Raw genomic sequence first — 27,940 nt, forward strand, 5'->3', positions numbered from 1 at the left:
GACCGGAGCAGGGACACAGCGGGGCTACAAAAACGGCGGCTCATGAAGGTGACAAGAACGGCAGCTCGGCAACGGCCGACGAGTTGGAGGCGCAAACTGGCGATGGCGGGGATGCGATGGTTTAAACCGGCAGGTCATAGGCGCAAACCGGCCGGCGGGTCGTAGTCACAACAGCAGAGGCAATTTATTGCGGTGATTTGGTGACGGCGACTTAGCGCAAAGCCGCGGGGGCAAAGCGGAACAGGCGGTGACTCGAACCGGAGGCCCACGGGCGTGCAGCCCGAGCAGAGGTCGGGCGAGGACGAATCGGAATCAGACGGTCATAGCCGAGGCATTAAGCCGGCAGGGCAGTTTAGCAAGTCTGCAAGTGCGGTGGCCCATGGCGGCGTGTAACACCCCAAATGTAATTTACCTTATATGTATCCAAACTCTTGCCGTTTTCGGCACTAAGTTATTTTATTTCCTCGTTGTCGGGTTTTTGTCTCCGTGTGTTTTGTCTTTGTCATGCATCTCATATCATGTCATCATGTGCATTGTATTTGCATACGTGTTTGTCTCATGCATCCGAGCATTTTCCCCGTTGTCCGTTTTGCATTCCGGCGCTCCTATGTCCTCCGGTGGTCCTTTCTACCTCTTTTCATGTGTGGGTGTTAAATGTTTTCGGATTGGACCGAGACTTGTCAGCGGCCTTGATTTACTACCGGTAGACCGCCTGTCAAGTTTCGTATCACTTGGACTTCGTTTGATACTCCAACGGTTAACCGAGGGACAGAAAATGCCTCGTGTGTGTTGCAGCCCAACACCCTTCCAAACTGGCCCAAAACCCACCTAAACCTCTCGCATCATCTAGAGCGTTCGATCACGATCGCGTGGCCGCAAACCACACCCCATTTGGAGCTTCCTAACTCCTCCTACCTCTATATAAAGGCCTCTCCCCGAAATTCCCGGATCTCTTCGTCCCCAAACCATAAAAAATCGCCTTGCGCCGCGCCGGACACCTCCCCGCCGCCGCCCGCAGCCAACCGGGGGCCGCAACATGGCGCGCCGCCACCCGCAGCCACGCCGGCCCGCTCGGCCCGCCGCAGGCCCCCTCCTCCACCGCCCGGGCCAGAGGCACCCAGCGCCCTTCCTCCGCAGCGCCGCCCACGCCCTGGCCGCGATGACGCCCCGCCGCCGTCCCGATCCGCCGCCGCTGCCCAGCTGCACGCCGCCGCCGTCCTGGTCCGTCGCGCCGCCTAGTCTTCGGTGGGTCGCCGCCCCGAGCCGCCGCCACGCCGCGCCGCCGCAGGAGGTCGCCGGCGACGCCCCCAACTCCGGCCGGTCCCTCCTCTCCGGTGAGTTCGACGCCCCCAACTCCGGCCGGTCATCCTCGGAGTGCGCGTGCTACAGTGACCGCGAACCCTAGATCTGGATCCAAAGTGACGGTTGACTTTTTCCTCCCGAAACCCTAACTTTTCGTATTCTTTGACATGCCATAACTCTGTCATCGTAGCTCCGATTCGTGCGTGTAGCATATCAAAATGTTCGTCTCGACGAGTACGTCATTTCATCTCATTGAATCATTTTCATTTGAGCTCATCTTGATGCCCGAAATGCTGTTGCAAGAGGGCTATGTGATGATTTTGTCAGATCTGATTTAGCAAATGGCCTTTTGTCATTTTTGCCATGATTAATGTGTGCATGCTATGATCCTGAGCTCTACATGTGTTTTGTAGAATGCCATGTTATCTTTACAGAGGTGCTTGCCATGTATTTTTGTGATCTTCGTGGTGACTAGCACAAGCATGCAAAGTAGCGTAATCGTTGATGCTGATTTCAGGGACTTAGAATTTCACTAAGTCCTTGTCCTGATTTTGTTGTTATGCCATATGTTCATGTTGTTTCCTAGTAATCCGTGCCTCTTTCAAGGATGATTAGTATGGATGTTTTGTTAATATTGTGGTGATCTATCCATACATGTCTTTGTTTGCATTTATGGAGCATCCTAGCTTGAGTCAACCGAGCTCTACTTTTGCTATAAAATGATCCTAGCAGACTGTTGACATGTTTAGCGATTTTGCCGAGGATGTTGCTATTGATCCGTGCATGCTATGATGTTGTTCTTGCCATGTATAGCTTCTATGCCATGTCTTATTGATGGGTATATGCTTAGATTGTCATGCCATGCTCTGTAGTGAGTGCATCGAGCTCGTAAACATGCCTACTCGTTAACTGTTTTGCATGCTCCAGTTTTTCACTAAGTCTGAATCTGTTTATGTTTTTGCTATGTTCACATGCTTGCAATTGTATTTTATGATCCATTTTGTCTCAAGGTCACTAAGGGACTTTTGTTAAGTGCTTTGAGTAGCTTCATGCCATTCCTTGCTTTGCCATGTTATATTCTTGTAGCATGTAGTTTCCATGCTCTAAAGTTTGCTTCCTGATGAAAAATTCCAGACTTGTGTTAATTTCACTAAGTCTGAAACCTGTTATCATTTGCACTTTTGCCATGCTTGTTTGAACCTGTTAATCGATGAATTAGCCGTAGCTCAGTGTTCATCTTTTGTCAAGATTGTAAGTGCATCTAGTGCCACCCCTAGTTGGTTTTGGAGTATTGACGACAAACCTAGTTGAGGGACTAATGTGTTTGTGAGAATTGCAGGAAAACACAGGTAAAAGTCCCTCATTGATTCGGTTTTACTACCAGAGATGACCCCTAAAATGTATAAAGACATTGAAGACAAAGGTGGTATATGAAGATATTCACAGTGAAGACTATGACAAAAGAAGACACGTTATGAAGCCTATGGAGCTCGAAGACTTAGATCTTACGTAGTTCTTTTTCTTTTGTGTTGAGTCATAGGAACCACCGTACTGTTAAGTGGGATCCAGGAGAACCAGTCAGAATGACTGAAGTGATGCCTAAATCAAAAACCTATGTCTTCGAGCGAAGACAATGAGAGCGAATCTTGTCCAGAGCCGGACAAGTCAGCTTTGCTTGTAGCCCAAGTAAAGTTGCCATGAGAGTTTGAAATCTGACCGTTGAGACACGTGTCAGTTCCTTAGTGACCCAGGGTCATTTCGGACAAATCAGGTCGGGTTGCCAAGTGGCTATAAATAGCCCACCCCCACAACCATAAACGGTTGGCTGCTCAAATTTCAGTGCACGGCTTTTGTCGTTTGAGAGCAACCCACCTCGAAGCCTTTGAGAGAAAATTCCTAGAGAGGAGAAAACCCCTAACCACCCAGAGCCAGAGCAAATTGGGCATCACTTGAGTCTTCTTGTCTGTGTGATCTGAAGACTTATTACACTTGAGGACTGTGAATCCTCCAGACGGTTAGGCGTCGCGTTCAGAGCATCCAAAAGACATTGTGGATTGCCAGTAAACGAAGTTTGTGAAGGTTTGGGAGTCTACCTTGAAGACTTACCAGAGTGATTGGGCGAGGACTAAGTGACCTTAGCTCAAGGAGAATACGGTGAGGACTTGGTGTCCTGGACTGTGTGTTCAGGACTGGGTGTCCGGGACTGTGTGTCCTAAGGTTTAAATACCTAGCCGCTCCAACCAGACGTACAGTTGTCACAGCAACTGGAACTGGTCCAACATATCATTGTCTTCAACGAGTCACTAGTTTCATCTTCACTTCCTTTTCTTACTGTTACACATTGTGAAGCCATTGCATGCTTGCTTTATCTTTTGTCTTCACAACGTGAATGTATGAACTGTTTGGCTTCATAACTTCTTCCTACCTGATCCTTATTACACTGCAGTTGTTTGTCATTGTGCTTTCACTCTATTGAGTACATGACCATGGCTGGCCTAGTGTAATCTAACTTCCGCTGCATAGTAAAAGGCATAATCTTCGCTGTTTGTCTTCATAACTCTCACGTTTTTGAAGACTTTCATAAAAATCGCCTATTCACCCCCCCTCTAGTCGATATAACGCACTTTCAAAGATTCATGAGTGGATCCCTTCCATGTATTTTGTTGTCATGTTTGAGTGCTGTAGCATATTTATCTTGATGCATTTAGATGGCTACTTGCTGATTATCGCAGACCGTTGTCATATTTGTTTTGCTTGCCATTTCCAAACCGTGCATCCGATTCCGGTAATCTTTATATCGATTTTGACCGAAATCACCTCACCTTTCTATTGGCACTCTTGGATTTCCAAGTTGAGGCCAGTTTCATTCATTCCTTTCCAAATATCGCATATGCATCACATATCGCATCCCGCATATCATACCATGTTTGCATCATGTTGTTTGAGCATTGCACGTGGTTGATTGTGTTCCTTTGTGCTTGTTGTTCTTTTTTGGGTAGAGCCGGGAGACGAGTTCGTGAACGAGCAACCCGTTGAGTTCGCCTACGAGGATCAAGGCAACTCTGAGTACTTTGCAGGCAAGATGACCATACCCTCGAAATCACTTCTATCTTTGCTTGCTAGATGCTCGCTCTTTTGATATGCCTATGCTACGATACCTACCACTTGCTTATCATGCCTCCCATATTGCCATGACCAGCCTCTAACCCACCATGTCCTAGCAAACCATTGTTTGGCTATGTTACCGCTTTGCTCAGCCCCTCTTATAGCGTTGCTAGTTGCAGGTGAAGCTTGGAGATCGTTCCTTGTTGGAACATTGTTTATTGTTGGGATATCACAATATTATCTTGTTTATTTGAATGCACCAATATACTTGGTAAAGGGTGGAAGGCTCGGCCTTATGCTTAGTGTTTTGTTCCACTCTTGCCGCCCTAGTTTCCGTCATATCGGTGTTATGTTCCCGGATTTTGCGTTCCTTACACGGTTGGGTTATAATTGGAACCCCTTGACAGTTCGCCTTGAATAAAACTCTTCCAGCAATGCCCAACATTGGTTTTACCATTCGCCACCTAGCCTTTTTCTCTTGGGTTTCACGGACTCAAGGGTCATCTTTATTTTAACCCCCCCGGGCCAGTGCTTCTCTAAGTGTTGGTCCAACTGAGCGATGTCGGGGGCTACCAGGGGCAACTCCGGGCTGGCCTACCCGACGTCTGGCTCATCTGAGTGTGCCCTGAGAACGAGATATGTGCAGCTCCTATCGGGATTTGTCGGCACATTCGGGCGGTGTTGCTGGACTTGTTTTACCATTGTCGAGGATGTCTTGTAATCGGGATGCCGAGTCTGATCGGATTATCTTGGAAGAAGGAATATCCTTCGTTGACCGTGAGAGCTTGTGATGGGCTAAGTTGGGACTCCCCTGCAGGGATTTGAACTTTCGAAAGCCGTGCCCGCGGTTATGGGAAAATGGAAATTTGTTAATGTTCGGTTGTAGATAACATGAAACTTAACTTAATTAAAATGCACCAACCGCGTGCGTAACCGTGATGGTCTTTTCTCGGCGAAGTCCGGAAAGTGAACACGGTGTTGGAGTAATGCTTGACGTAGGTTGTTCTAGGATCACTTCTTGATCATAGTTGTTTGTCCGTGCTTTTGCCTTCTCTTCTCACTCTCTTTTGCAATTATGTTAGCCACCATATATGCTAGTCGCTTGATGCAGCTCCACATCATACCTTGCCTTACCTTTAAGCTTAAATAGTCTTGATCGCGAGGGTGTGAGATTGCTGAGTCCCCGTGACTCACAGATTCCTTCCAAAACCAGATGCAGGGATCGATGATACCGTTCCAGATGACATCAACGAGCTCAAGTGGGAGTTCGATGAAGACTCGTCGTTACTATGTGTCTTTTCCAGATGATTAGTAGTGGTGCCCAGTTGGGGCGATCGGGGATTTTGTCGCATTTGGGGGTTGATCTTTATTTTGGTATCATAGTCGGACCATGAGTGAATTGGATGGATGTAATGATTTATTTATGTATTTGTGTGACGTGGCGAGTGTAAGTCAATTATGTACCTTTTCATTTATTTATTTACATGGGTTGTTGTGAAAATTACCTCACTTACGACATTGTTTTTAATGTGGTTATGCTTTTAAGTTGTGCTTCGACACGTAGGAGATATAGCCGTATCGAGGACGTTACACGGCGGCTCGGAGAGAGGCCGCAGCAGAGGCGTCGAACCGGCAAGGCGGCTCAAAGCAGCAGGGCAGGTCCAGACAGCGGGGCGAGTCTGCGGCGGCCCGGCGGCGATTTAACGAGGCCGGGTTCTGGTTGGAACCGAAGATATGGTGACTCAGGGCGGTCTTCCGTGGTCCGGAGGCAAGGCACGACGGCTCTCAAGATGGACAGAAACGGTGCCTCGCGTGCAGCAACTCGGATGGGCGCGAAGCGACCATTGATCCGGCGTCAGAGACAGGTTGGATGTCATGATGCAGATGAGGCTGGAGGGGCCCACCCGGGCGTGCGGCGGCAGAGGCAGCGGGGCGGCTCAAAGGCGACTCAGGGGAGCAGCGGATTCAGCTGGAGGCGAGGACAGCTCGGTTGGCGGTTTGTGAAGTTGGTTTGGAGCAATACGGTGCAGCAGGGCCGGTTTACAGGCGAGAAGAAGCTCAGGTGGCTTAGTGCGGTCCGGAGGTGCACCATCAGGGGCGTCTCAGGTTGAGCGAAGGCGGTTTGGACGCTAAAGAAAGGTGGTTCCTCGAGGCCATCTTGAGGCCATGGTGGTGATCAACTGGCCGCTGAAACGGGTTGAAGCCCGTCGATTTAAGGCTACCCGTCAAGACAAGGCTGAGCTCAGCAACGATGACTCAAGCGCGATGATGAGGCACGAGGCAGCGGGTCAAAGCACAAGCGGCCGCAGAAGCAACTTCAGCATAGGAGGTGCCGGGCGGAGCTGGCGGCGATTCGGGCGCGAGAGGCTGGCTCTCCGCGAAAGACTAGCGCACGCGGGCGGGTTGCGACCGGGCCGGATCAGCGAGACGCGGTAATGGACGCAGCTGCAGCATAGGAGGCGCCGGGCGGAGCTGGCGGGACGGCACGGGAGGCCAGCCGGAGTGGCTCGAAACCGCAGTGGCTTGTGGTAGTGTGGAGATACACACGGCGAAGACAGCGTCGCCCGGTGGTTTAACAGCAGAGGTGAGGCGGAGGTGGAGGCGCGGCCACGGCGGATGCACGCCTGCGCGGGCGAAGAGGAGCCGAGGTGGCGAAGTGAGGCTGCGAGACGAGCCGCAGGTGTGATCGCAGTAAACCGGCAACTCGAGGACGTGCCGGAACTAGCCGGTGCAGCAACTCGGTTTGGGCACGCGGGTGGCGGGCGGAGCGAGCTGGGCGAGGGCCTCGGAGGCGGTTTGTTGGGCGGCGCGTCAAAGGGCTGACGGCAACCATAACTCTGATTGCGGGCTGAGACGTGGGCGGCTCAGGAAGGTGGTCAACAGGGCGGGTCAACCGAGGCGTTCGAGTCCGTGGGTAAGTCGCTTTAGTGGGAGTCCTTTGGAATTGATCTGCCCTCCACGCTCAAAGTAGTAAGAGCAACCATTGATCTTTCGGGAGTTGTAGCTTAGGATTTTACGTGGAGTAGCAATAGTCTGGCCGATTGGACCATTGACTGAATACACCGTAGCAATTGGGTATGGCTACCTTTCCCGCCATGGAAGACTGCCGACAGCGTTGATTGACTGCCGTAGCAGTTTGGCTTCAGCGGAAAAATCCCCTCGATCTCGGCGACTTACAACGCTTGAACTTATGCAGCCCTGATCTCCTCTTGATCTTTAAATATTGAATAGGCCGTTTTGACTGTTCGTCAATGACATGAACTTCTGTGCCGGTTCTTCTTCCTCCGACGAAATTGTAAGCTTCTCGAACCCTAAGAGAAATCATTTCAAGAACTCATTACCACCGTGCGCAGATTCCACAGTGGGCGTCAACTGTCGTGGATTTGTCACGGCAGATGTCTTAGTGTGAGGACTTAGTCGTGAGGTCAACGCATCTTTGTAGTAGCTTGAGAGGGGTTGAGCGGAATCGAGAGACGCAACACAAGACAAAGATTTAGACAGCTTCGGGCCCCGAAAAACATCATCCGGAATAGCCCTACATGATGTTTGTGGCTAGATCTCATTATGCTCATGAGAGAGTCGCTGCATAAGCCGGCTCCCCCTTTGTGTCTAGCCCTAGAGATTGTTTCTTTCTTCTCCCTCTTGGGGTGCCCTGCCCCTCCTTATGTTGAAGGGGCGGGTTACATGTAAAGTCTTTCTCGGACTAAGACTTAAATTATTCCGACTTCTCTTCATGGGCTTCATAACGTCTTGGGCTTCATAACGTCTCGGGCTTCATAACGTCTTGGGCTTCATAACGTCTCGGGCCTCATAACTCCTGACAACTAAGTTATCATTGTTTGCCGGGTTATAACTGGTGCCGGTTTATGATTATCTGCCGGGTTATAACTGGTGCCGGTTTATGATTATCTGCCGGGTTATGACTGGTACCAGTTTATGACTGTCTGCCTTAACTCCTGCCGGATTATCATCTGACTTGACTCCTGCCGGTTTATCATCTGACTTACCACCTGACTTAACTGTCAGCCGGTTTATCAACCTGGCGGTTTACCGTATGGGTTAACTGTCTGTCTTAACTGTCAGCCGGTTTACTAAGTCCCAACCGGGTTATAACTCCGGCCGGATCATACCGCAGGGTATATCCCCGACACCATTTGTGAGGATCATTACAATTTCATTTAAAGGTTCCTCAAACCAATCTGAAATCAAAGAAAATCTAGCTAAAGTTGCAAGCTCATGAGCTACTTTATTTGCTTCTGTGTTACAGTGTTCGAATCTAGTAGCAACGAAGTCACAGGCACAATGAAAACAATCATCGAAAATTGCCGCCGCCGCACCCGCCGACTGTCCTCCATCCTTCATGATATCAATCACCTCCAGGTTGTTCGAGTTAATAATAAGGCGATTAGATCCCGCCCTTTTCCCAATGTTATACTAAATTTAAGAGCTGAGACTTCCGTCATCAACACATATGCACAATCGTCAATCTTCGCGTTCCCTCCCGCGATAAACCTACCTTTTCGTCTCTCAAAACCGCCCCTATCGTGCCCCTAAGCAGGTCGTGGTCAGAAGAAGCGTCAATGTTAAGTTTCACAAAACCCCTAGGGGGACATGACCAACCCCCCTTTTTCATAGAAGCCTTGGGGGATGATGCATTTACGAAGTTTGACGTAAGGGCTAGAATCCCCATTAAAATCTGAAGTGCATTCTAAGTTGTTTCCTTGTGCACTAACTTCTGTCTTTCCCACCATAGATATCATGCTGAGACAACAATCATTTCACGCACATTATGATAACCCATTATCCTTAATTCTTGATCTGGTAGAAGTAGTAGGTACTCCAACACCACCTCTCCAGCAAGGTCAACCTTGCAAGCTTTATCAATGATATCATCCATCCCCATGTCCAAACCTTCTTTGCTCTACTGCAAAGGAAAAGCATGTACTTTGTATCTTTGGAAACCTCAGAGCAAGTAGGACAAATGAGCGTGACCTTCATATGTCTATTAGCGAGCGTAACCCGGCATGGAAGTGTTCCATGTAACATACGCCATATAATTTTTTTGACTTTTGCCGGACATGATAACTTCCATACCTTACTCCAAATAGGATTAATTGTGGTTCGCACCATCCCATTAGAATGTCATAGTTTACTTCCATAGTCCCACTCCACAAAATAAGCAGACCAAACCGAGAATATACCATTTTTCGTATAACTCCAAGCACTGAAATCTGGCATATCATGTTGCGAGATTGGAATTGAGAGAATCCGTTGAACATCAATGGGACACATTGTCTGTGTAATCAGGTCTTCATCCAAAGTATTCGAAGCAGGATCAATCAGATCACCCACCTCAGTTAAGTAGTTAACAGTTCTCCCCCCTTAGGCGCCACAACTTTTCTAGTGGCACAATTTGGGATCCAGGCATCTTCCCAAATATTGATATTTTGTCCATTCCCTACGCGCCAAATATAGCCATGTTTTAGAGAATTTATGCCAGCCATAATACTTTGCTAGGTAAAAGAAGAGCCTTTCTTTTGCTTAGAATTTAACAAATCGCCATCAGGATAGTACTTAACCCTTAGAATTGTAGCACACAAAGAATGAGGATTATCCAGAAGGTGCCATGCCTATTTGGCGAGCAGTACCAAGTTGAAACAAGGAATATCACGAAATCCCACTCCTCTTTGGTTTTTAGATACGCACATTTTCCATCAGGCCATCCAGTGCATCCTCCTCTGGTTCTCCTCGTCTTCCCACCAGAAGTGCGATATCACGTCAATGATGCCTTTGCAATTTTTTTCAGGAATTTTAAAAACCAACATTGCATAGGTGGGTATGACTTGGATCACAGCCTTAAGCAGGATCTCCTTTCCCCTGACGGATAGTAATTTTTCCTTCCAAACACTAATTTTCTTGATAATTCATTCAATCAGAAATTGAAACAAGTCTGTTTTATTTACACCACATTTGCTGGCAAGCCCAGATATTTATCAATCAGAAAAATGGTGCATACTTGTTGTTTATTGATTGATAGCACAACTTAGTTCTTAAATAGCACCCTCCATTTCTTTTTTCGCGTTTCAGTGTAAGATAGTATCACAGGAGCGTTCAACATCTCCACTGCGTTCAAGTGTAAGATAGTATTCTCTGTTCATAATGCAGTGCATACAGATTTTTTTAAAAGTTAAATCTTACAAACTTTGATCAAATTCATCAGAACATGTAGTTTCATATTTTATATATTTGGTATTGTAGATAAGAATAATTTTCTTTACAAAGTTTTACTTCTCAAAAAAAAAACTATACGCATGACATTATGAAATAGTTAAGTATATCACACTAATGTTAACACCTTCACTCCCCGCAAAGAAAATGTTGACACCTTCACCGACGTAGCCTCAGACAAGCAGGTAGGAAGATCACGACATGCTACATGACAGCAGAAATATACTTCCTCTTTCCTAAAATAAGTGTCTCAACCTTAGTACAACTTTGTACTAAAGTTAGTACAAAATTGAGACACTTATTTTGGAACGGAGAGAGTGCTCAAACAACAAACAAATTGGAAGAAAATTCTTTTGGAAGAATAAAGGCACCGAAAGAAGTACCAGCTTGTAGATAGCCAACCTGGGTTATTTCCATCACAGCCCACCTGGGCCTGGAAATAGCCTAACCAGTGCATGAAAGAAACACGATGAATCCAAGTCCAATGCAAACATCACTTCAAAGCATATGTTTCTGAGTTTTACATTCTGAACACCACAGATATGCAACAACACCTTCAAACAAGACAGACTATTCATCCATTTACAACATAAGCTATCCACACCACCATGCATGCACATTATTATTGCCATTATTTCTCTAGGGTTACAGCTTACCGATGCTTTGCTATGATTTACGAATGACTGGCTCGTCATCAGCAAGCTTCTAAAATGAGGAGGCAGGTTTATTTCCCGATTAGCATCTAATCCACCGATGTCAGCATCTCACACTGTGCACCAAACAGCCTCCCATAATCTTTCAGATCAAGCGATCTCACCTCATCCCGTCGCCAAAACCAGTCCTCATACCTATACCACCGCAAGATACCTTCATCCAGCATCATTCGCTGGCATGCGACGCATTGTCTGCTTTGGCAGTGGTGGAACTCCCGCAGCCGGGAAGCTCTCTCGAGAGCTTTGTTATCTAGCTCATGAATCACTTGCCTACGCCCATTCGTCGCCATCTCAAACAGCAGGCAGTGGGAAATATTCAGAACCTCAAGATGCTCCAGCGAGTTCAGAACACATTGCAAGGCACCCATTGTCACCTTTGAGCAACGAAGGCTCAAGACTTTCAGCTTTGGAAGGTATGTGGTAACTGCTGAAGCAAATAGGAGATCAAATGAACCCATGATCTTGAGCTCTTTAAAGTTCTTGCAGTTATTGGCTAACCCCTCCATGATATATGGAGGATGACCAATGGTAGGCATAGTCAAGGACTCCAGCTCTTCCCACCTTTCAATAGCTTGGCATATTCCCGCCCTTGAGATGCGGTTCCATGCTGGCATAACCAATCGTTTTAGATGAGGAGATCTGTTAAACAAGGAGTACACAACTATTTACTGTTAGCGTTCCTCAATTTACAATGACACGCCATAAAACTTGAGCATCAAGAGCATTGTCAAGATATGATCAATGATATAAAACCATCCATTCAACTTAAAAAACATTCCTTGGACCTGTTATAGATTCAATGGCTACACAGATATTCTTCAAAACTGGCAGTGCAAGCCATGAAGATTAAAGGCAATAATATTTTAACCCCTCACCAATTTAATGTCTTAAGGTTGCTTTAATTACAAAGCTCATTGGGCACACGAGCTTCGTAATTAAAGCAACCTTTGTGAGATGTAATGCAGATTTAATATAGCGGACTACAGAAACAAAACATAAATAAAACTACGTAGCAAAGACTAGTTACCTTTGTGAGATGTAATGCAGGTGTTCATCTTTCATGTACAGATTGTAATGGAATATCATACAATTAACATTTCCACGGCTAATTGCCATTGCCACCCGTAGTATTTTTGCAAGCCTCTTGTCAGACCTGTCATCAACCCAAATATATGGAGATGCTCTTGTTTGAATGAAGTTGGATTTTAGAAGCCCAAAGTCAAGAGTGCCCCATATAAGTGGATCTGAACAGGCCAAACGCCATAAGCGGCAAACTTGAGATACTGGTGATAGCTCAACCAAGTTTAGCTCCTTAAATATCTTCACGAGAACATCAGTATCCATCTCCTCCCATCTTTTTCCCATCCATTTGCTCTCCCCCATTATTATCAAATCCTGAAAATCAACAAAAACACATCAATTGGTGAAAAGATCTGGCCAGGCTTCTGTCATGTACATGGCACTAATAAAAGCTTGTGCCCAAATATGAGTATCCATGAACACATATGAATGAGTACAGTCGTGATAAAATGAAACAAGTTAGTTCACAAAACGAACAGGAAATTGGCTCAATTACCACATATTCTATTTCTAGGTTCAGTGCAATAACTAGTGAGAAGAAGTATGGTGATCCTCGACATGCAAACAAATATGGTAAGCACTAGGTACAACATGAGCCAATTGTTTTATATTTTATTCGATCACAATGTAGCTCAAGTGTTGAATCCCTTCTAAATCTACGGTATTACAGTTTCTAAAACGATGATAATACAAACAAAAAAGGCGTACCTACAGGCGTGTGTGAGGTTTGAGACTCCGAGTACATTAATTTTTAGTTCTTTATTTATGGATTTTTTTTTCAAACCCGAGGGTCTGGTGGGTTCTAGATGAGTAGGGGAGATTGGGTGGAGTGGGGAGAACTCTTCCAAACCGGAGAGGACTAGTGAGTTCTAGATGGATGAGGGAGATGCGGATGGCATGGGGAGTGAACTCTTCCAAACAGGAGGGGTCTGGTGGGCTCTAGATAGATGAGGGAGATGCGGATGCGTGGCGAGTGAACTCTTCCAAATAGGAGAGGTCTGGTGGGTTCTAGATAGATGAGGGAGATGCGATAGTGTGGGGAGTGAACTCTTCCAAACAGGACAGGTCTGGTGGGTTCTAGATAGATGAGAGAGATTGGGGTGGAGTGGGAAGTGAACTCACCACCACCACCACCACCACCACCACCTAATTTTTTTTAAGGTAGTACAGATTTCATCTGGTTGTATATTTTTTCCCAAGTTGCCAAATGCGGCCTAAGGATTATTGAGCTAAAACATAAAGTTAAACCAATCTGATCAAAGGATTAATTCTGAGATACTAAGGTGCTAACAACCACGATCAATTGTGTTACTTCCTGGAATGAGGCAACTTCAACCTTCTTCCCAAACTTAACACAGTTTGACTTACAATAAAACTTATGTGCCTCAGATTTTGGGAAGTTGGGAGTTCTTGAACTACTGTAGATTGCTTTTCCACCTTCCGCTTTTTTATTAGGCCTACTTTGTTTTCCTTAGCAGCCTGTTGTTTGTTTTTGGATAACACCATCGTTGATGGCTTTGGCTCTGTAATCTGCGCGCAGAGTTTGTGTGCTCCTTCTAATACAAAATAAATAAATAAAAAAATAGAAACAAATCAAACAGAGGCAGCAATGTACGCTCCAGCTAACTTCTAAACTAGGAAGGTAACTATAATAGTTTGTATCAGCTAGTTTTTCATTAATGACAGGAACAGGAATACTGCAGTTCATATGGAAACCTAAAGGTAATGTATGTTGAACCTAACAAAAAAAAGTAAAGTAACTCCACATTCTCTTTCAATGTCACCAACAAAATGTTGTGCTGTTTGTTACTAAGGTATGTACAGTTAGTGGAGCCATGACTTAGTAAGTATCAGAGCTTGACATGATATAAACAATTAAGGTATTCAGCTTATCGCTAGCCTTTTTCCACACCATACTAGCCAGTAAATATGAACCCAAAAGTAAATTCCAACCCATTCATCAAATGAGTTTAAACCAGCAGACTTTATTGTGCATTAGAACAAGTACATGCAGATTAGGAAGAATGGTACATGCAGATTAAGAAGAATGGTATATGCATACCATGCGTGCTTATGAAAGCTGAGTAACAAAGATAGATTTACAAAGAGAGAGTAGCCCACAAGAGATTTCAGCACTTTTAACAGGGGAAATGGGAAATGTGCTACTCCTGCAGCTAAACAACCACCTTAAGAACGTCCACCGAGTAACATTTTACGGTTGCAATAGCTGGAATTAAATAACAAAGCCGAAGGCACAAATTTATGGTAACAGTTGCAATAGCCTACTCAGAAATGTAGTGACTACCGAATAGGAAGGAAATACAACTATAAAACTCTATTTCATCCCCAACAGAGAAGAAATACAACCTAAAAATATCTTCGGAGAGGATAAGGGGTATTTGAAGAAGGCCAAATCTATCACATTCACCACTAATCCACTGATCCTGTAACTGGTACAGGCGCCACAAATGCAATTTTCACTGGGAATGATCCACAACACAAGGGATGAAAATGGAATGGAAACTTTCCGTATTTCCAAGGAAAAATGGAAACGGAGAGGAAATATGAAAACAGAAACGGAAATTTGCAAAATGGAAGTGGAAGTAGAATTTTTTATGCGGAAACGGAAACAAAAACGGAACGGTGTTTTCCAGTGGAATAGGCGTGGAAACGAAACTTCCCGTTTCCGTGAATATGGAATTTCCGTTTTTACCATAGACCTATGGCTGCTTTATAGTCCAACCACCAAACAATACACAATTAACAATGAATAGAATGGATCATTTGAGCCCAACTTCTACTACCACACATGTACTCAGCTTGACCATATACACAATGGTCCAGCACTACTACAATACCACACTAAGTTGCTAACATAATGATATTACTTTGTAGCCATGTTAACAATTCATTAAATTTGTTTGTATTTTGCGTGAATTTCTCTTTGATTCAAAGGTTTTTAAAGTTCCGGTCAACACCCACTTCTGTTTCCGTGTCTGCTTTGTATTCGCTCCGTGTCCGTTTCTGGTAGTATCTGTTTCCGTATTCATTTCCGGGGTTTCTGTATTCGTTTCCGCTTCTGCAAAAATATATGAAAACAAATATGATAGCACTCAGTTCCGTCCGTTTCCGCTCTGACAACACCATGTATACACCTGTTTAACATTCCCTCCCTGGACAAGGTAGCCGCCTAATTTATTTTCTTCAATCAACAGGGGCCGGCCCCGCTCCGGTTCCATTTTCCATAGAAGACGAAATCAGTGACACAGGTTCAGAGTTTTGCACAATTTACTGTAGAGTGGAAAAGGAAAAAACACAAGAACCTAAAAATAAACGAATAGATCGTGCTTTCTGACGAACACGCACAAAAGATTTCCAGCAGCGCGGCAACAAATGAGAGAAACCAGGCGATGTTTTTCTCACAAATCGCACGAGCACCAAACCAACACGCGAACCGACGTACAGGAGCATGAATCTCGAACGATTCCATGATTTCCATACTCCCAAGGAGCACAATCCATCAGCACCAACCAGCAATTCACGGCTAATCCAGCAACAGTGCAACGCGGAATTTCACGACGGGTTCGGCCCAATTCCCTGCAGTGTGGATTAGGGGGGGCGTGAAATCGATCGGGCCTAGGGAAGCCAAGAGGGAGAGAGAGAGGAGTATTACCCGAATGGATCTGGCAGGGGGAGGAGGAAGCCGGGGCGCGACCAGCGCGCCCCCGACCGTGGCTGGCTCAGGAGGAGATCGAGGCCAAACACTGTAGATCTGCGAGGTGCCGTTGTGTCGGGCATGGATCTCGCTCTCCCTCTCGGCCATCCTCAACCAGGTTGAAGAGAAAGAAGGGGGGAGCGGGCACGGGCGTATTGGTGGGCATTAAATACTGCGTCAGCCTGTGTTTTTGGATAATATCACCGCTGATGGCTTTGGCTCTCTAATCTGTGTGCAGCTTTTGTGTGCTCCTTCTAATACAACAAAAGAAAATCGAAGCAAATCAAACGGAGGCAGCAATGCATGCTATAGCTAACTTCTAAAGTAGGGAGGTAACTATAATAGTTTGTATTCAGCTAACTTTTCATAAAAGACAGGAATGAGAATACATAGTGCAGGTGCAGCTCATATGGAAACCGGAATGTAATGTAGGTTGAACCTAACAAAAGAGTAAAGTAATTCCCCATCCGCTTCAATTGCCGCCAATAAAATGTTGTGCTGTTTGTTACTAAGGTATGTACAGTTAGTGGAGCCGTGACTTAGTAAGTACCAGTGATTTGAGCATTTAAGGTATTCAACTTATCAGCTAGCCTGTTTCCACACCATACTAGCCAGTAAATATGAACCCAGAAGTAAACTCCAACCCATTCATCAAGGGTGTTTAAGGCAAACTCCAACACGACAACCCATTTCGTCCGCTTTGGTCCATTTGGGTCCACGAGGCCAAAAACCACGGCCCAACAAGCCGTCGCAAACCTAAATTCTGTTTGCTCGGTGTCCGTCTTAGACGCACTTTTGCCCCAAATTTGGGCCCAATTTGCGTCCACACGGACACGAGACAAACGTGCCGCGCATCCGGTCGGTGTCTGCCTCGGGCCCGCACGTGGGCCGACCAACCACCACCCACCGGTCCTATTAAATTCCACGCGTGCACTCGGGCCCGCACGTCAGACAACAAAACCAGTCCACACCCGTCCTTTTTAATGCTTTCTTCCCCGATCCTCTTCTTCCTCTTGCCCCCCACCCCATCCGCCCAACAACCCAGCCCTAGTCGCCGCCACCATGAGGTTTTGGAAGAATGACCACGAGGCCAGCAGCTCATCGGGGTGACGCCGCCCGGCCAACTTCACCATGGCGCTGCCGGGTGCTGAGCCATGGCCACGCTTTTGCCTATACATGCCGGTGCACCGCTGCCAGTACTTCTGGGAGCATCGCGTGTCAGGTGCCGTGGCCCGACGTGAACCTGCCGCACGGGTGGCACCTCAATCCCGATAGGGTTCCGATGCCGGTGGTGCCGACCTCAGACCACGCGCCGCCGTGCTCAACTCCTGTTCGACCTTTGCCGCGACCCAGCATACGCAGTGGATTCACCAAACTGGGACGCATGGTTCACCACCGAGCACGAGGAGCTACGCGGTTATCCTTCGATCATGCACCCAATGCACCATCCACGGGAGGAGGAGGAGAATGCCTACATTGTGGGCCCTCGAGGAGGCGCAGAAGAGGGCCATTGAGGAGTCCGAGCTCAACGAGCTCGCCAGGTGGCCTGGCCTTGCGCAGGCGCTGGCCAATTTGGCGGCCGGAATGCAAGCGAACGCGTCCCGACCGCCGCCAGCACCATCCACGCCTGAGCCTGCGCAAACGTGGTTGTGGCCGAGCATGGTGCCAGTGTACGTCTCATGCCCAGCCGTGTGGGTGGGCGCGGCCGACAAGGAGGCCGAGCGATAGGCGGCCGAGCGTGAGATGGAAGCTGGGCGACAGTGCTAGCAGCCTTCCAGCAGGCGTTACCATGGATGGAGGCTCCGGTCTACGTTGACCTAACCATGATCAAAGAGGGCGACGCCGATGCTACCTAGATCTACCGCCCACCACTGGCTGTTTTTATTTAATGTATTTTAGTTTTATTTAATGAAAACTAGACTTGCTACCTTTTCAATTTTTTAAAAATATTCAAAATCTGTCCTTCCGCGAATGCAAATGCGAAATGTGTCCGTCTGCGTTGGGCGCACCTACAGGCCAGCGCACAAAAAACAGACATTAGCGTCTGCCTAGCCGAAGCAAACGGACAAAAGGCAGACAAAATCCGCATCCGTTTGGGTCGCTGCGTTGGAGTTGGAGTTGGCCTAAACCAGCAGACTTTATTGTGCATTAGAACAAATACATTGAGATTAAGATGAAAAGGTACATACATACCATGCATACTTACGAATCCTATATATATAAGCAAAACAAAGATACATTAAAAAGAGAAAGCAGCCCACAAGAGATTTCAGCCCTTTTAACTAGAGAAATGGGAGCGCCATGAAGACTTTCCCTAAAAAAAAAGAAACTGGCGAAATGGGAAATGTGCAGCTAAACAACCACCTTAAGAAACCTCTGCTGAGTAACAATTTCCGGTTGCAATAGCTGGAACGAAATAACAAAGCTGAAAGCCCAAATTCATAGTTACAATTGCGATAGCCTACTCAGAATTGTAGTGGAATATGAAGGAAATGCAACTATATAACTCTAGTTCATCCACAATAGAGAAGAAATACAACCTAAAAATCCCTTGAGAGAGAAGGGGTATTTGAAGAAGGTCGAATCTTATCACATTCACCACTAATCCACTGATCCCGTAACTGGCAGAGGTGCCACAAATGCAATTTTCACTGGGGATGGTCCATCCTCCCCTTGACAAGGTAGCCGCCCAATTTTTTCTTCAATGGGGCTGGCCTCGCCCCCGTTCCATTTTCCATAGAAAACGAAACCAGTGACACACGGTTCGGAGTTTTGCCGCACAATTTACCATAGAGTGAAACGGGGGAAAACACAAGAACCTAACAATGAACGAATGGATCGTGTTTCCCCACGGATACACACAAAGAGAATTTCAGCAGCGCAAGGACAAATGAGAGAAACTAGGCGATGTCCATCCCACGAACCGTACCAGCACCAAAACCGACACGCGAACCGACACAGACAGACAGGAGCATGAATCTCGAACAATTCCATCGTTCCCATACTCTATCTAGGAGCGCAATCCGTCAGCACCAACCGACCACCAGACCCGCGCGAACTCATGGGCGGCGGAGGAATCAACTGTATCCACACCAGTTGCGCGCGCGCAGACATCAGGCAATTCACGGCTAATCCCGCAACGGCGAGAGGCGGACGCGGAGTCCCGCGACGGGTTCGGCCCAATTCCCCGCGACGCGGGCTACGGGGGGCGCGAAATCGATCGGGCCTAGGGAAGGTAAGCCATGAGGGAGGGAGAGAAGTATTTACCCGAATGGATCTCCGGGGGGAGGGGGAGGAGGAAGCCGGGGCGCGACCGGCGCGGCCCCGACGGGCGCTGCCTCGAGAGGAGGAGATCGGGGCCGGGAGCTTGTCCGGCGGCGGCCACCGGCGGCGAGGAGCGGCGGAGGCTGGGTCGGGAACTGCGGGGCGTGGCGGTGTCGGGCATGGGTCTCGCTCTCCTTCTCGGCCTACTCAACCGGGGCGAAGAGAACGAAGCGGAGCGGGCGCGTGCGTATTGCTGGGCGTTAAGTACCGCGTCGGCCTGCCTCAGCCTGGCTGTGGTCGCTGCTGTTCAATTCCCGTGGAACGGAACGGAACGGTTCTGTGATTGTTAAGGCGACGTTAATTGCGTTCCAATGATGCTGGACGTATTGGCTTGATCAGATCGTAGCGCGTTCCCACTCGATCTTGTAATCTGACAGCAGAGCTGGGACGGGTGAGACTCTCCTCTGGACGTGGGAACCGAGCAGAGGGAAAAGGAGCCAGCCCTTTCAGCAGTCCAGCCGACGGTCTCGTCGCCAGCGGAGGCCGGTGGAGCGTGCGGCGAACGCGGCTTTTTCCGGACGCCGATCGCCCGGGCAAGTGGGGGACGAATATGCCTCGATGCCGCTGCCTTTTCTTTCTTCCACGCGGGCGGCCGGGGAGGCCGACAAGAGTCTCTCTCTCCCTTCCGTCCCCTCCCCTGCGGTGACCGCCTCAGCTGTCCCTCTCTCTGCGACGTCACCCTGCTGCCGTCTCTCCCTCCCGTCTACTTTTCCGAGATTGATAGATAGATTTTGCCTGCCGGTGGTAAGCTGTTTTTCCTCGCTTCTTTCTCTGCCAGGTATATCTGCTTTTGCGTGATGCGTTCGATGACCTCGCACTGACTTCCTCGGTCATGTACGTATCTTCCTGCGAAGATCTCTCTGCCATGGTGCATCGCCTGACGTCAGAGTCAAACGAAAATGACACGCGGGCATGGCTTTAGGCCAACACGTGCAGTAGTGTTGAAACCATGTGCACAATTTTTTCTCAAAACTATTTGGACGCTACATCTGCAGCTTTATTAGGTTTTTGTCAAAGTCGTGTTTTGGGGACCAAATCAGTATACCAAGATGGTATTTTTTGTGAAAACGGGGGATTATACATGTTCTCTTCTAAACACCAGATGGAAGGACACCCATGTGATTGTGTCGACTCTATCCCTGCTTTTGCGTGTCAAAGTATGTTACTCCCTACCCTCTTACTTCCATAGTTTTTTTTTGCGGGGTTTCTTAATTCCATAGTTACTCTTTTAAATTTGCCATCAACGATGATCCATTAGAGCATCTTCAACAGTGGCTGCAAAAAACGCGCGCGGTAAAATGCGATTTTAGCACGCGCGGGACGGTTTCGCGTGCTTCAGCGGAGGCGGGAAACTCAGACGTGTGGGAAACAATTGCGCGCGGGGAAAAAGCGGCCGGTCTCGCGTTAGTTTTGGCGCGCGGCGTCCGGCGTGCCTATAGAATGCAGCGCCCGCCACGCGCCCTTCCATCGCTCTCCACCTCGTCACGCGCCCTCTGCCGCTCTCTCCTCGCTCCCTCTGCCGCTTTCTCGCCTCGCCGCCGACGCGCCACCGCCGCGCCGCCTGGGAGCTTCGGGCTACCGCGGCGTTCGCGCGCGCCCGTCTGGCGCCTTCTCCGCCGAGATTCGGTCCGGCGACGTGCGTCTCGGCCTCGGCACCTTCGGCGGCGTGGCGCCTTCGGCGGCCCTGCCGGGACATGAACTTCCTGGAGGTGCCGACGCGGGAGATGGCACAGGAGTTGGCGCCTCCCCCGTTGGAGACGCTCTTACATCTGGGTGTTTCCCCCCGTTGTGGTATCCTGGTTACATTTCCAAAATCGATGTTGGGCAAAGAGTTTCCCAGCCCCCTTTTCCAAAACGGATGCAAAAAAGTTGCCTTGTATATAATTAATCTACAGCCAGACGTCCCAAACTCATCTCATACATCCACGCGGGCCGTCCGATCACTGACCGGTCACGAAATTTCGACCCATCCTGAAACGGGCCTCAAAGGCCCGGGTTGACCGGCACCCGTCGTATCCAGCCAAAATATGGGGCACGTCGGACTGACGCTGGGGTCCCACACGAAAACAGTCCTAAACCCGGCGGTCCGAAACTCGTCTCCTCCATAGGACCGATGTCACCGTGTGGCGCGGCTCCGACGGGCTGCATACTGCCTGGCACGGCTATTTAAGCCAACGGCCAGCACCGAAAACCCCTCTCCACATTCCCCCCCCCCCCCTCCCCCCCCCCCCGTCCGATGTCGCCACCACTTTCCACTCCTCGTCTGCCAGCACTAGTAGCCAAGCCCTGACGCCACCGGGTGAGGAGCTACCCATTTCTAACGCCGGAGCGCCGGCTGCAGTTCCTTGAGCAAATGCGGGCAAGGCGCGAAGCCCGGATCACCGCGGGGGCTACCTCTGAATGTAGTGGATCCGGGGGAGGAGTTGGGTTGGAGCAGGAAGAGGAGGATGTGGGGACACCGGGGACACAGATCTGCAGGCGGAGTAACAGGCCATCCTCGATTCCCTTCGCTCAGAGTCAGATGCATAGGCCAAACGCCGTCCTCGGCAGGAGATGGAGGCAGAGCACACCGCAGAGGAGGAGGAGGAGGAAATGCTCGCCTACATGGATGAGGTCGAGGCGGAGGGGGAGGAGCCAGAGCCTTCCTACGCACCCGTCCACCCGCCGCCCGGCACTGATGCCGTGGACATCGCCAACAATGAAGATTAGCTATAGTAGTACGTAAGATTTCTTTTGCATGCTTTGTATGGATCTAGGGGTTGAAATATGAGAGAATTGGACGAAGAGTAGCAAATTTGAGGCGTGACCGGTCACTGTCCGCTGATGCGCCCGGTTGCATCCGCACGCGTTTGAGGGATCGGATTTGCCAAGTCCAACTATAGATGCTCTTACAAGGTCGCCTCAACCATCAACAAGATTACTCTCCCAACAACAATGACCCTAATTTCTTTGCATCCGTGGTACTAAAGCTTCATTTCATCGATGACCATGTTAAGCAAGATCGTACGGGGGTGCTTTTATGGGAGAAGAAGTGTTTCTCTCCTTCCAAATTGACCAAGAAACAAGCATGGTTAGGGAGGTCATGGCCTTCCTATTGGGGATGCCAAGACCGGAACAGTTAGCCCATGAATTCTCGATATTGTGCTCATGGTACCATGATGATGTGTCAATGCTTTGAAGTTGCAGTTTGTCTATGACCAAGTTCCAAAGGCGGAGAGTGAACCGCCACTTGAAGAAGAGGTGGTTGCTGGATTCTTGTACCCTCTTGCAAAGTAGGCAAATATCACAATTTGGCCACCCTCGCTTGTCTAGTCTATTAGTGGTCCAAATTCTATCTTGGATTGCCAACCATGAGAAAATTTAATGTTTGGCGGTGCCTAAACTTTTCACACAGTATGCTCCATCGGAGAAATAATCTTCCCAAAGAACCGAGCCTTGTACGCAGAAGCCACTGAGTAGTGCCCACTAGTCGTGTGCTTCCACACAAAGTAATCTTGGGTGTGCTCATCAAGATGCGCCTCATGGAGAAGCATCCAAAGAATGAAAAATTCATGAATGTGTTGGGTGGAGACAATGGTATAAGGCATGATCATGAAGATCAAAGCATTGTCGTAGAGAGCCTCTCTAACTTCCCAACTATTTATCGAGGATGCCTTGAAGATAATGAAGGAAATATGCACTAGAGGCAATAATAAAGTTGTTATTTATATTTCCTTATATCATGATAAATGTTTATCATTCATGCTAGAATTTTATTAACCGGAAACTTAGTACATGTGTGAATACATAGACAAACAGAGTGTCACTAGTTTTCCTCTACTTGACTAGCTCCTTGAATCAATGATGGTTATGTTTCCTAACCATGGACATGAGTTGTCATTTGATTAATGGGATCACATCATTAGAGAATGATGTGATTGACTTGACCCATCCGTTAGCTTAGCACGATGACCGTTTAGTTTGTTGCTATTGCTTTCCCCATAACTATACATGTTCCTATGACTATGAGATCATGCAACTCTCGAATACCGGAGGAACACTTTGTGTGCTACCAAATGTCACAACGTATGGGTGATTATAAAGGTGCTCTATAGGTGTCTCCGATGGTGTTTGTTGAGTTGGCATGGATCAAGTAGGATTTGTCACTCCGATTGTCGGAGAGGTATCTCTGGGCCCTCTCGGTAACGTACATCACTATAAGCCTTGCAAGCAATGTAGCTAATGAGTTAGTTATGGGATGTAGCATTACCAAACGAGTAAAGAGACTTGCCGGTAATGAGATTGAACTAGGTATTGAGATACCGACGATCGAATCTCGAGCAAGTAACATATCGATGACAAAGGGAACAACGTATATCGTTATGCGGTTTGACCGATAAAGATCTTCATAGAATATGTAGGAACCAATATGAGCATCTAGGTTCCACTATTGGTTATTGACCGGAGACATGTCTCAGTCATGTCTACATAGTTCTCGAACCCATAGGGTCCGCACGCTTAATGTTCGGTGGCGATCGGCATTATGAGTTTATGTGTTTTGATGTACCTAGTTCGGAGTCCCGGATATGATCACGGACATGAAGAGGAGTCTTGAAATGGTCAACATAAAGATTGATATATTGGACGGCTATATTTGGACACCGAAAGTGTTCCGGGTGATTTCGGAGAAAACCAGAGTGCCAGAGGGGTTACCGGAACCCCCCGGGGAAGTATTGGGCCTTAGGGGAGAGAGACTGCAGCAGCCCAGGAGGTGGCGCCCCCCAAGGGGAGTCCGAATAGGACTAGGGGAGGGGGTGCGGCCCCTCTTTCCCTCTCCCTCACCCTCTCTTTCCTTCCCCCTTCCTCCTTCCTAGTAGGACTAGGTGAAGGAAATATGCCCTAGAGGCAATAATAAAGTTATTATTTATTTCCTTATATCATGATAAATGTTTATTATTCATGCTAGAATTGTATTAACCGGAAACATAATACATGTGTGAATACATAGACAAACAGAGTGTCACTAGTATGCCTCTACTTGACTAGCTCGTTGATTGAAGATGGTTATGTTTCCTAACCATAGACATGAGTTGTCATTTGATTAACGGGATCACATCATTAGGAGAATGATGTGATTGACTTGACCCATTCCGTTAGCTTAGCACTTGATCGTTTAGTTTGTTGCTATTGCTTTCTTCATAACTTATACATGTTCCTATGACTATGAGATTATGCAACTCCCATTTACCGGAGGAACACTTTGTGTGCTACCAAACGTCACAACGTAACTGGGTGATTATAAAGGTGCTCTACAGGTGTCTCCGAAGGTACTTGTTGGGTTGGCGTATTTCGAGATTAGGATTTGTCACTCCGATTGTCGGAGAGGTATCTCTGGGCCCACTCGGTAATGCGCATCACTTAAGCCTTGCAAGCATTGCAACTAATGAGTTAGTTGCGGAATGATGTATTACGAAATGAGTAAAGAGACTTGCCGGTAACGATATTGAACTAGGTATTGGAATACGGACGATCGAATCTCGGGCAAGTAACATACCGATGACAAAGGGAACAATGTATGTTGTTATGCGGTTTGACCGATAAAGATCTTCGTAGAATATGTAGGAACCAATATGAGCATCCAGGTTCCGCTATTGGTTATTGACCGGAGACGTGTCTCGGTCATGTCTACATAGTTCTCGAACCCGTAGGGTCCGCACGCTTAAAGTTCGGTGACGATCGTAATTAGGGTTTTTGTGTTTTGATGTACCGAAGGTTGTTTGGAGTCCCGGATGTGATCACGGACATGACGAGGAGTCTCGAAATGGTCGAGACATAAAGATCGATATATTGGAAGCCTATATTTGGATATCGAAATCATTCCGGGTGAAATCAGGATTTTACCGGAGTACCGGGGGGTTACCGGACCCCCCCCCCCGGGGGGGGGGGGGGTTAATGGGCCTACATGGGCCCTAAGGGAGAAGAGGAGGGCCGGCCAGGGCAGGGCAGGCCGCGCGCCCCCTTCCCCCTAGTCCGAATAGGACAAGGAAGGGGGGCGGCGCCCCCCTTTCCTCTTCCCCCTTCCCCTTTCCTTCTCCAACAAGGCAAGAGGGGGGAGTCCTACTCCCGGTGGGAGTAGGACTCCTCCAGGCGCACCCCTAGGGGCCGGCCGCACCTCCCCCCTCCTTTATATACGGGGGCAGGGGGCACCCCATGACACACAAGTTGATCTTCGTGATCATTCCTTAGCCGTGTGCGGTGCCCCCTTCCACCATATTCCACCTCGGTCATATCGTAGCGGTGCTTAGGCGAAGCCCTGCGTCGGTAGAACATCATCACCGGCATCACGCCCTCGTGTGACGAAACTCTCCCTCAACACTCGGCTGGATCAGAGCTCGAGGGACGTCACCGAGTTGAACGTGTGCAGAACTCGGAGGTGCCGTACGTTCGGTACTTGGATCGGTCGGATCGGGAAGACGTACGACTACTTCCTCTATGTTGTGTCAACGCTTCCGTTGCCGGTCTACGAGGGTACGTAGACAACACTCTCCCCTCTCGTTGCTATGCATCACCATGATCTTGCGTGTGCGTAGGAATTTTTTTGAAATTACTACGTTCCCCAACACTAGGAAAGGATGAATCCTACTCCTACTAGGAGGAGGATTCCTACTCTCCTTGGGCGCCACTAGGGCCGGCCGGCCTCCCCCTTGATCCTTTATATACGGGGGCAGGGGGCACCCTAGGACACACAAGTTGATTGTTCCAAGCCGTGTGCGGTGCCCCCCTCCACCATAATCCACCTCGGTCATATCGTAGTGGTGCTTAGGCGAAGCCCTGTTCCGTTAGCAACATCATCACCGTCATCACGCCGTCGTGCTGACGAAGCTCTCCCTCGAAGCTCTACTGGATCGTGAGTTCGCGGGACGTCACCGAGCCGAACGTGTGCAGATCGCGGAGGTGCCATACCTTCGGTGCTGGGATCGGTCGATCGTGAAGACGTACGACTACATCAACCGTGTTGTCATAACGCTTCCGCTTACAGTCTACGAGGGTACGTAGACGATACTCTCCCCTCTCGTTGCTATGCATCACCATGATCTTGCGTGTGCGTAAGAATTTTTTTGAAATTACTGCATTCCCCAATAGTGGTATCAGAGCCAGGTTTATGCGTAGATGTTATATGCACGAGTAGAACACAAAGGAGTTGTGGGAGTGGGTATATACATATTGCTTGTCGTCACTAGTTGATTCTTGATTCAGCGGCATTGTTGGATGAAGCAGCCCAGACCGACATTACGCATACGCTTACGCGAGACTGGTTCTTCGGACGTGCTTCGCACACAAGTGGCTAGTGGTGTCTGTTTCTCCAGCTTTAGTTGAATCGGATTCAACGAACATCGTTCTTTCTGAAGATCAAAAAGCAATCACTATACCGCGTTGTAGTTTTTGATGCGTAGGTAAGAACGGTTCTTGCTCAGCCCGTATCAGCCACGTAAAACTTGCAACAACAAAGTAGAGGACGTCTAACTTGTTTTTGCAGGGCATGTTGTGATGTAATATGGTCAAGACATGATGCTAAATTTTATTGTATGAGATGATCATGTTTTGTAACACAGTTATCGACAACTGGTAGGAGCCATATGGTTGTCGCTTTATTGTATGAAATGTAATCGCCATGTAATTGCTTTACTTTATCACTAAGCGGTAGCGATAGTCGTAGAAGCAATAGTTGGCGAGATGACAACGATACTTCGATGGAGATCAAAGTGTCAAGCCGGTGACGATGGTGATCATGACGGTGCTTTGGAGATGGAGATCAAAGGCACAAGATGATGATGGCCATATCATATCACTTATATTGATTGCATGTGATGTTTATCCTTTATGCATCTTATTTTGCTTAGTTCGGCGGTAGCATTATAAGATGATCTCTCACTAAATTTCAAGGTATAAGTGTTCTCCCTGAGTATGTACCGTTGCTACAGTTCATCGTGCCGAGACACCACGTGATGATCGGGTGTGATAAGCTCTACGTTCACATATAACGGGCGCAAGCCAGTTTTGCACACGCGGAATACTCGGGTTAAACTTGACGAGCCTAGCATATGCAGATATGGCCTCGGAACACTAGAGACCGAAAGGTCGAGCATGAATCATATAGTAGATATGATCAACATAGTGATGTTCACCATTGAAAACTACTCCATCTCACGTGATGATCGGACATGGTTTAGTTGATATGGATCATGTGATCACTTAGATGATTAGAGAGATGTCTATCTAAGTGGGAGTTCTTAAGTAATTTGATTAATTGAATTTTAATTTATCATGAACTTAGTACCTGATAGTATTTTGCATATCTATGTTATTGTAGATAGATGGCCCGTGCTGTTGTTCCATTGAATTTTAATGTGTTCCTAGAGAAAGCTAAGTTGAAAGATGATGGTAGAAACTACACGGACTAGGTCCGTAACTTGAGGATTATCCTCATTGCTGC

General features: G+C 47.9%; 1 protein-coding gene across 2 annotated transcripts; it reads right to left on the bottom strand.

Moving 5' to 3' along the window:
- Positions 1 to 11,107: 11,107 nt before the first annotated feature.
- LOC125509115 (F-box/LRR-repeat protein At3g48880) lies at positions 11,108 to 19,680 on the bottom strand. Of its 2 annotated transcripts, XM_048674002.1 has the most exons (4): positions 19,411 to 19,662; positions 16,102 to 16,397; positions 12,376 to 12,743; positions 11,108 to 11,987 (listed from the first exon to the last, which is right to left on the bottom strand). In XM_048674002.1, the coding sequence occupies exons 2-4, from the start codon at positions 16,249 to 16,251 to the stop codon at positions 11,378 to 11,380; spliced, it is 1,128 nt and encodes a 375-aa protein (XP_048529959.1). In that variant the 5' UTR covers positions 16,252 to 16,397; positions 19,411 to 19,662; the 3' UTR covers positions 11,108 to 11,377. The 2 variants fall into 2 exon arrangements, with proteins under 2 accessions (XP_048529959.1, XP_048529966.1); XM_048674009.1 differs by lacking the exon at positions 16,102 to 16,397 and having other exon boundaries at positions 19,411 to 19,680.
- Positions 19,681 to 27,940: the final 8,260 nt, after the last annotated feature.

This window comes from Triticum urartu, chromosome 1, assembly GCF_003073215.2.
Source record: "Triticum urartu cultivar G1812 chromosome 1, Tu2.1, whole genome shotgun sequence".
NCBI classification, from domain to species: domain Eukaryota; kingdom Viridiplantae; phylum Streptophyta; class Magnoliopsida; order Poales; family Poaceae; genus Triticum; species Triticum urartu.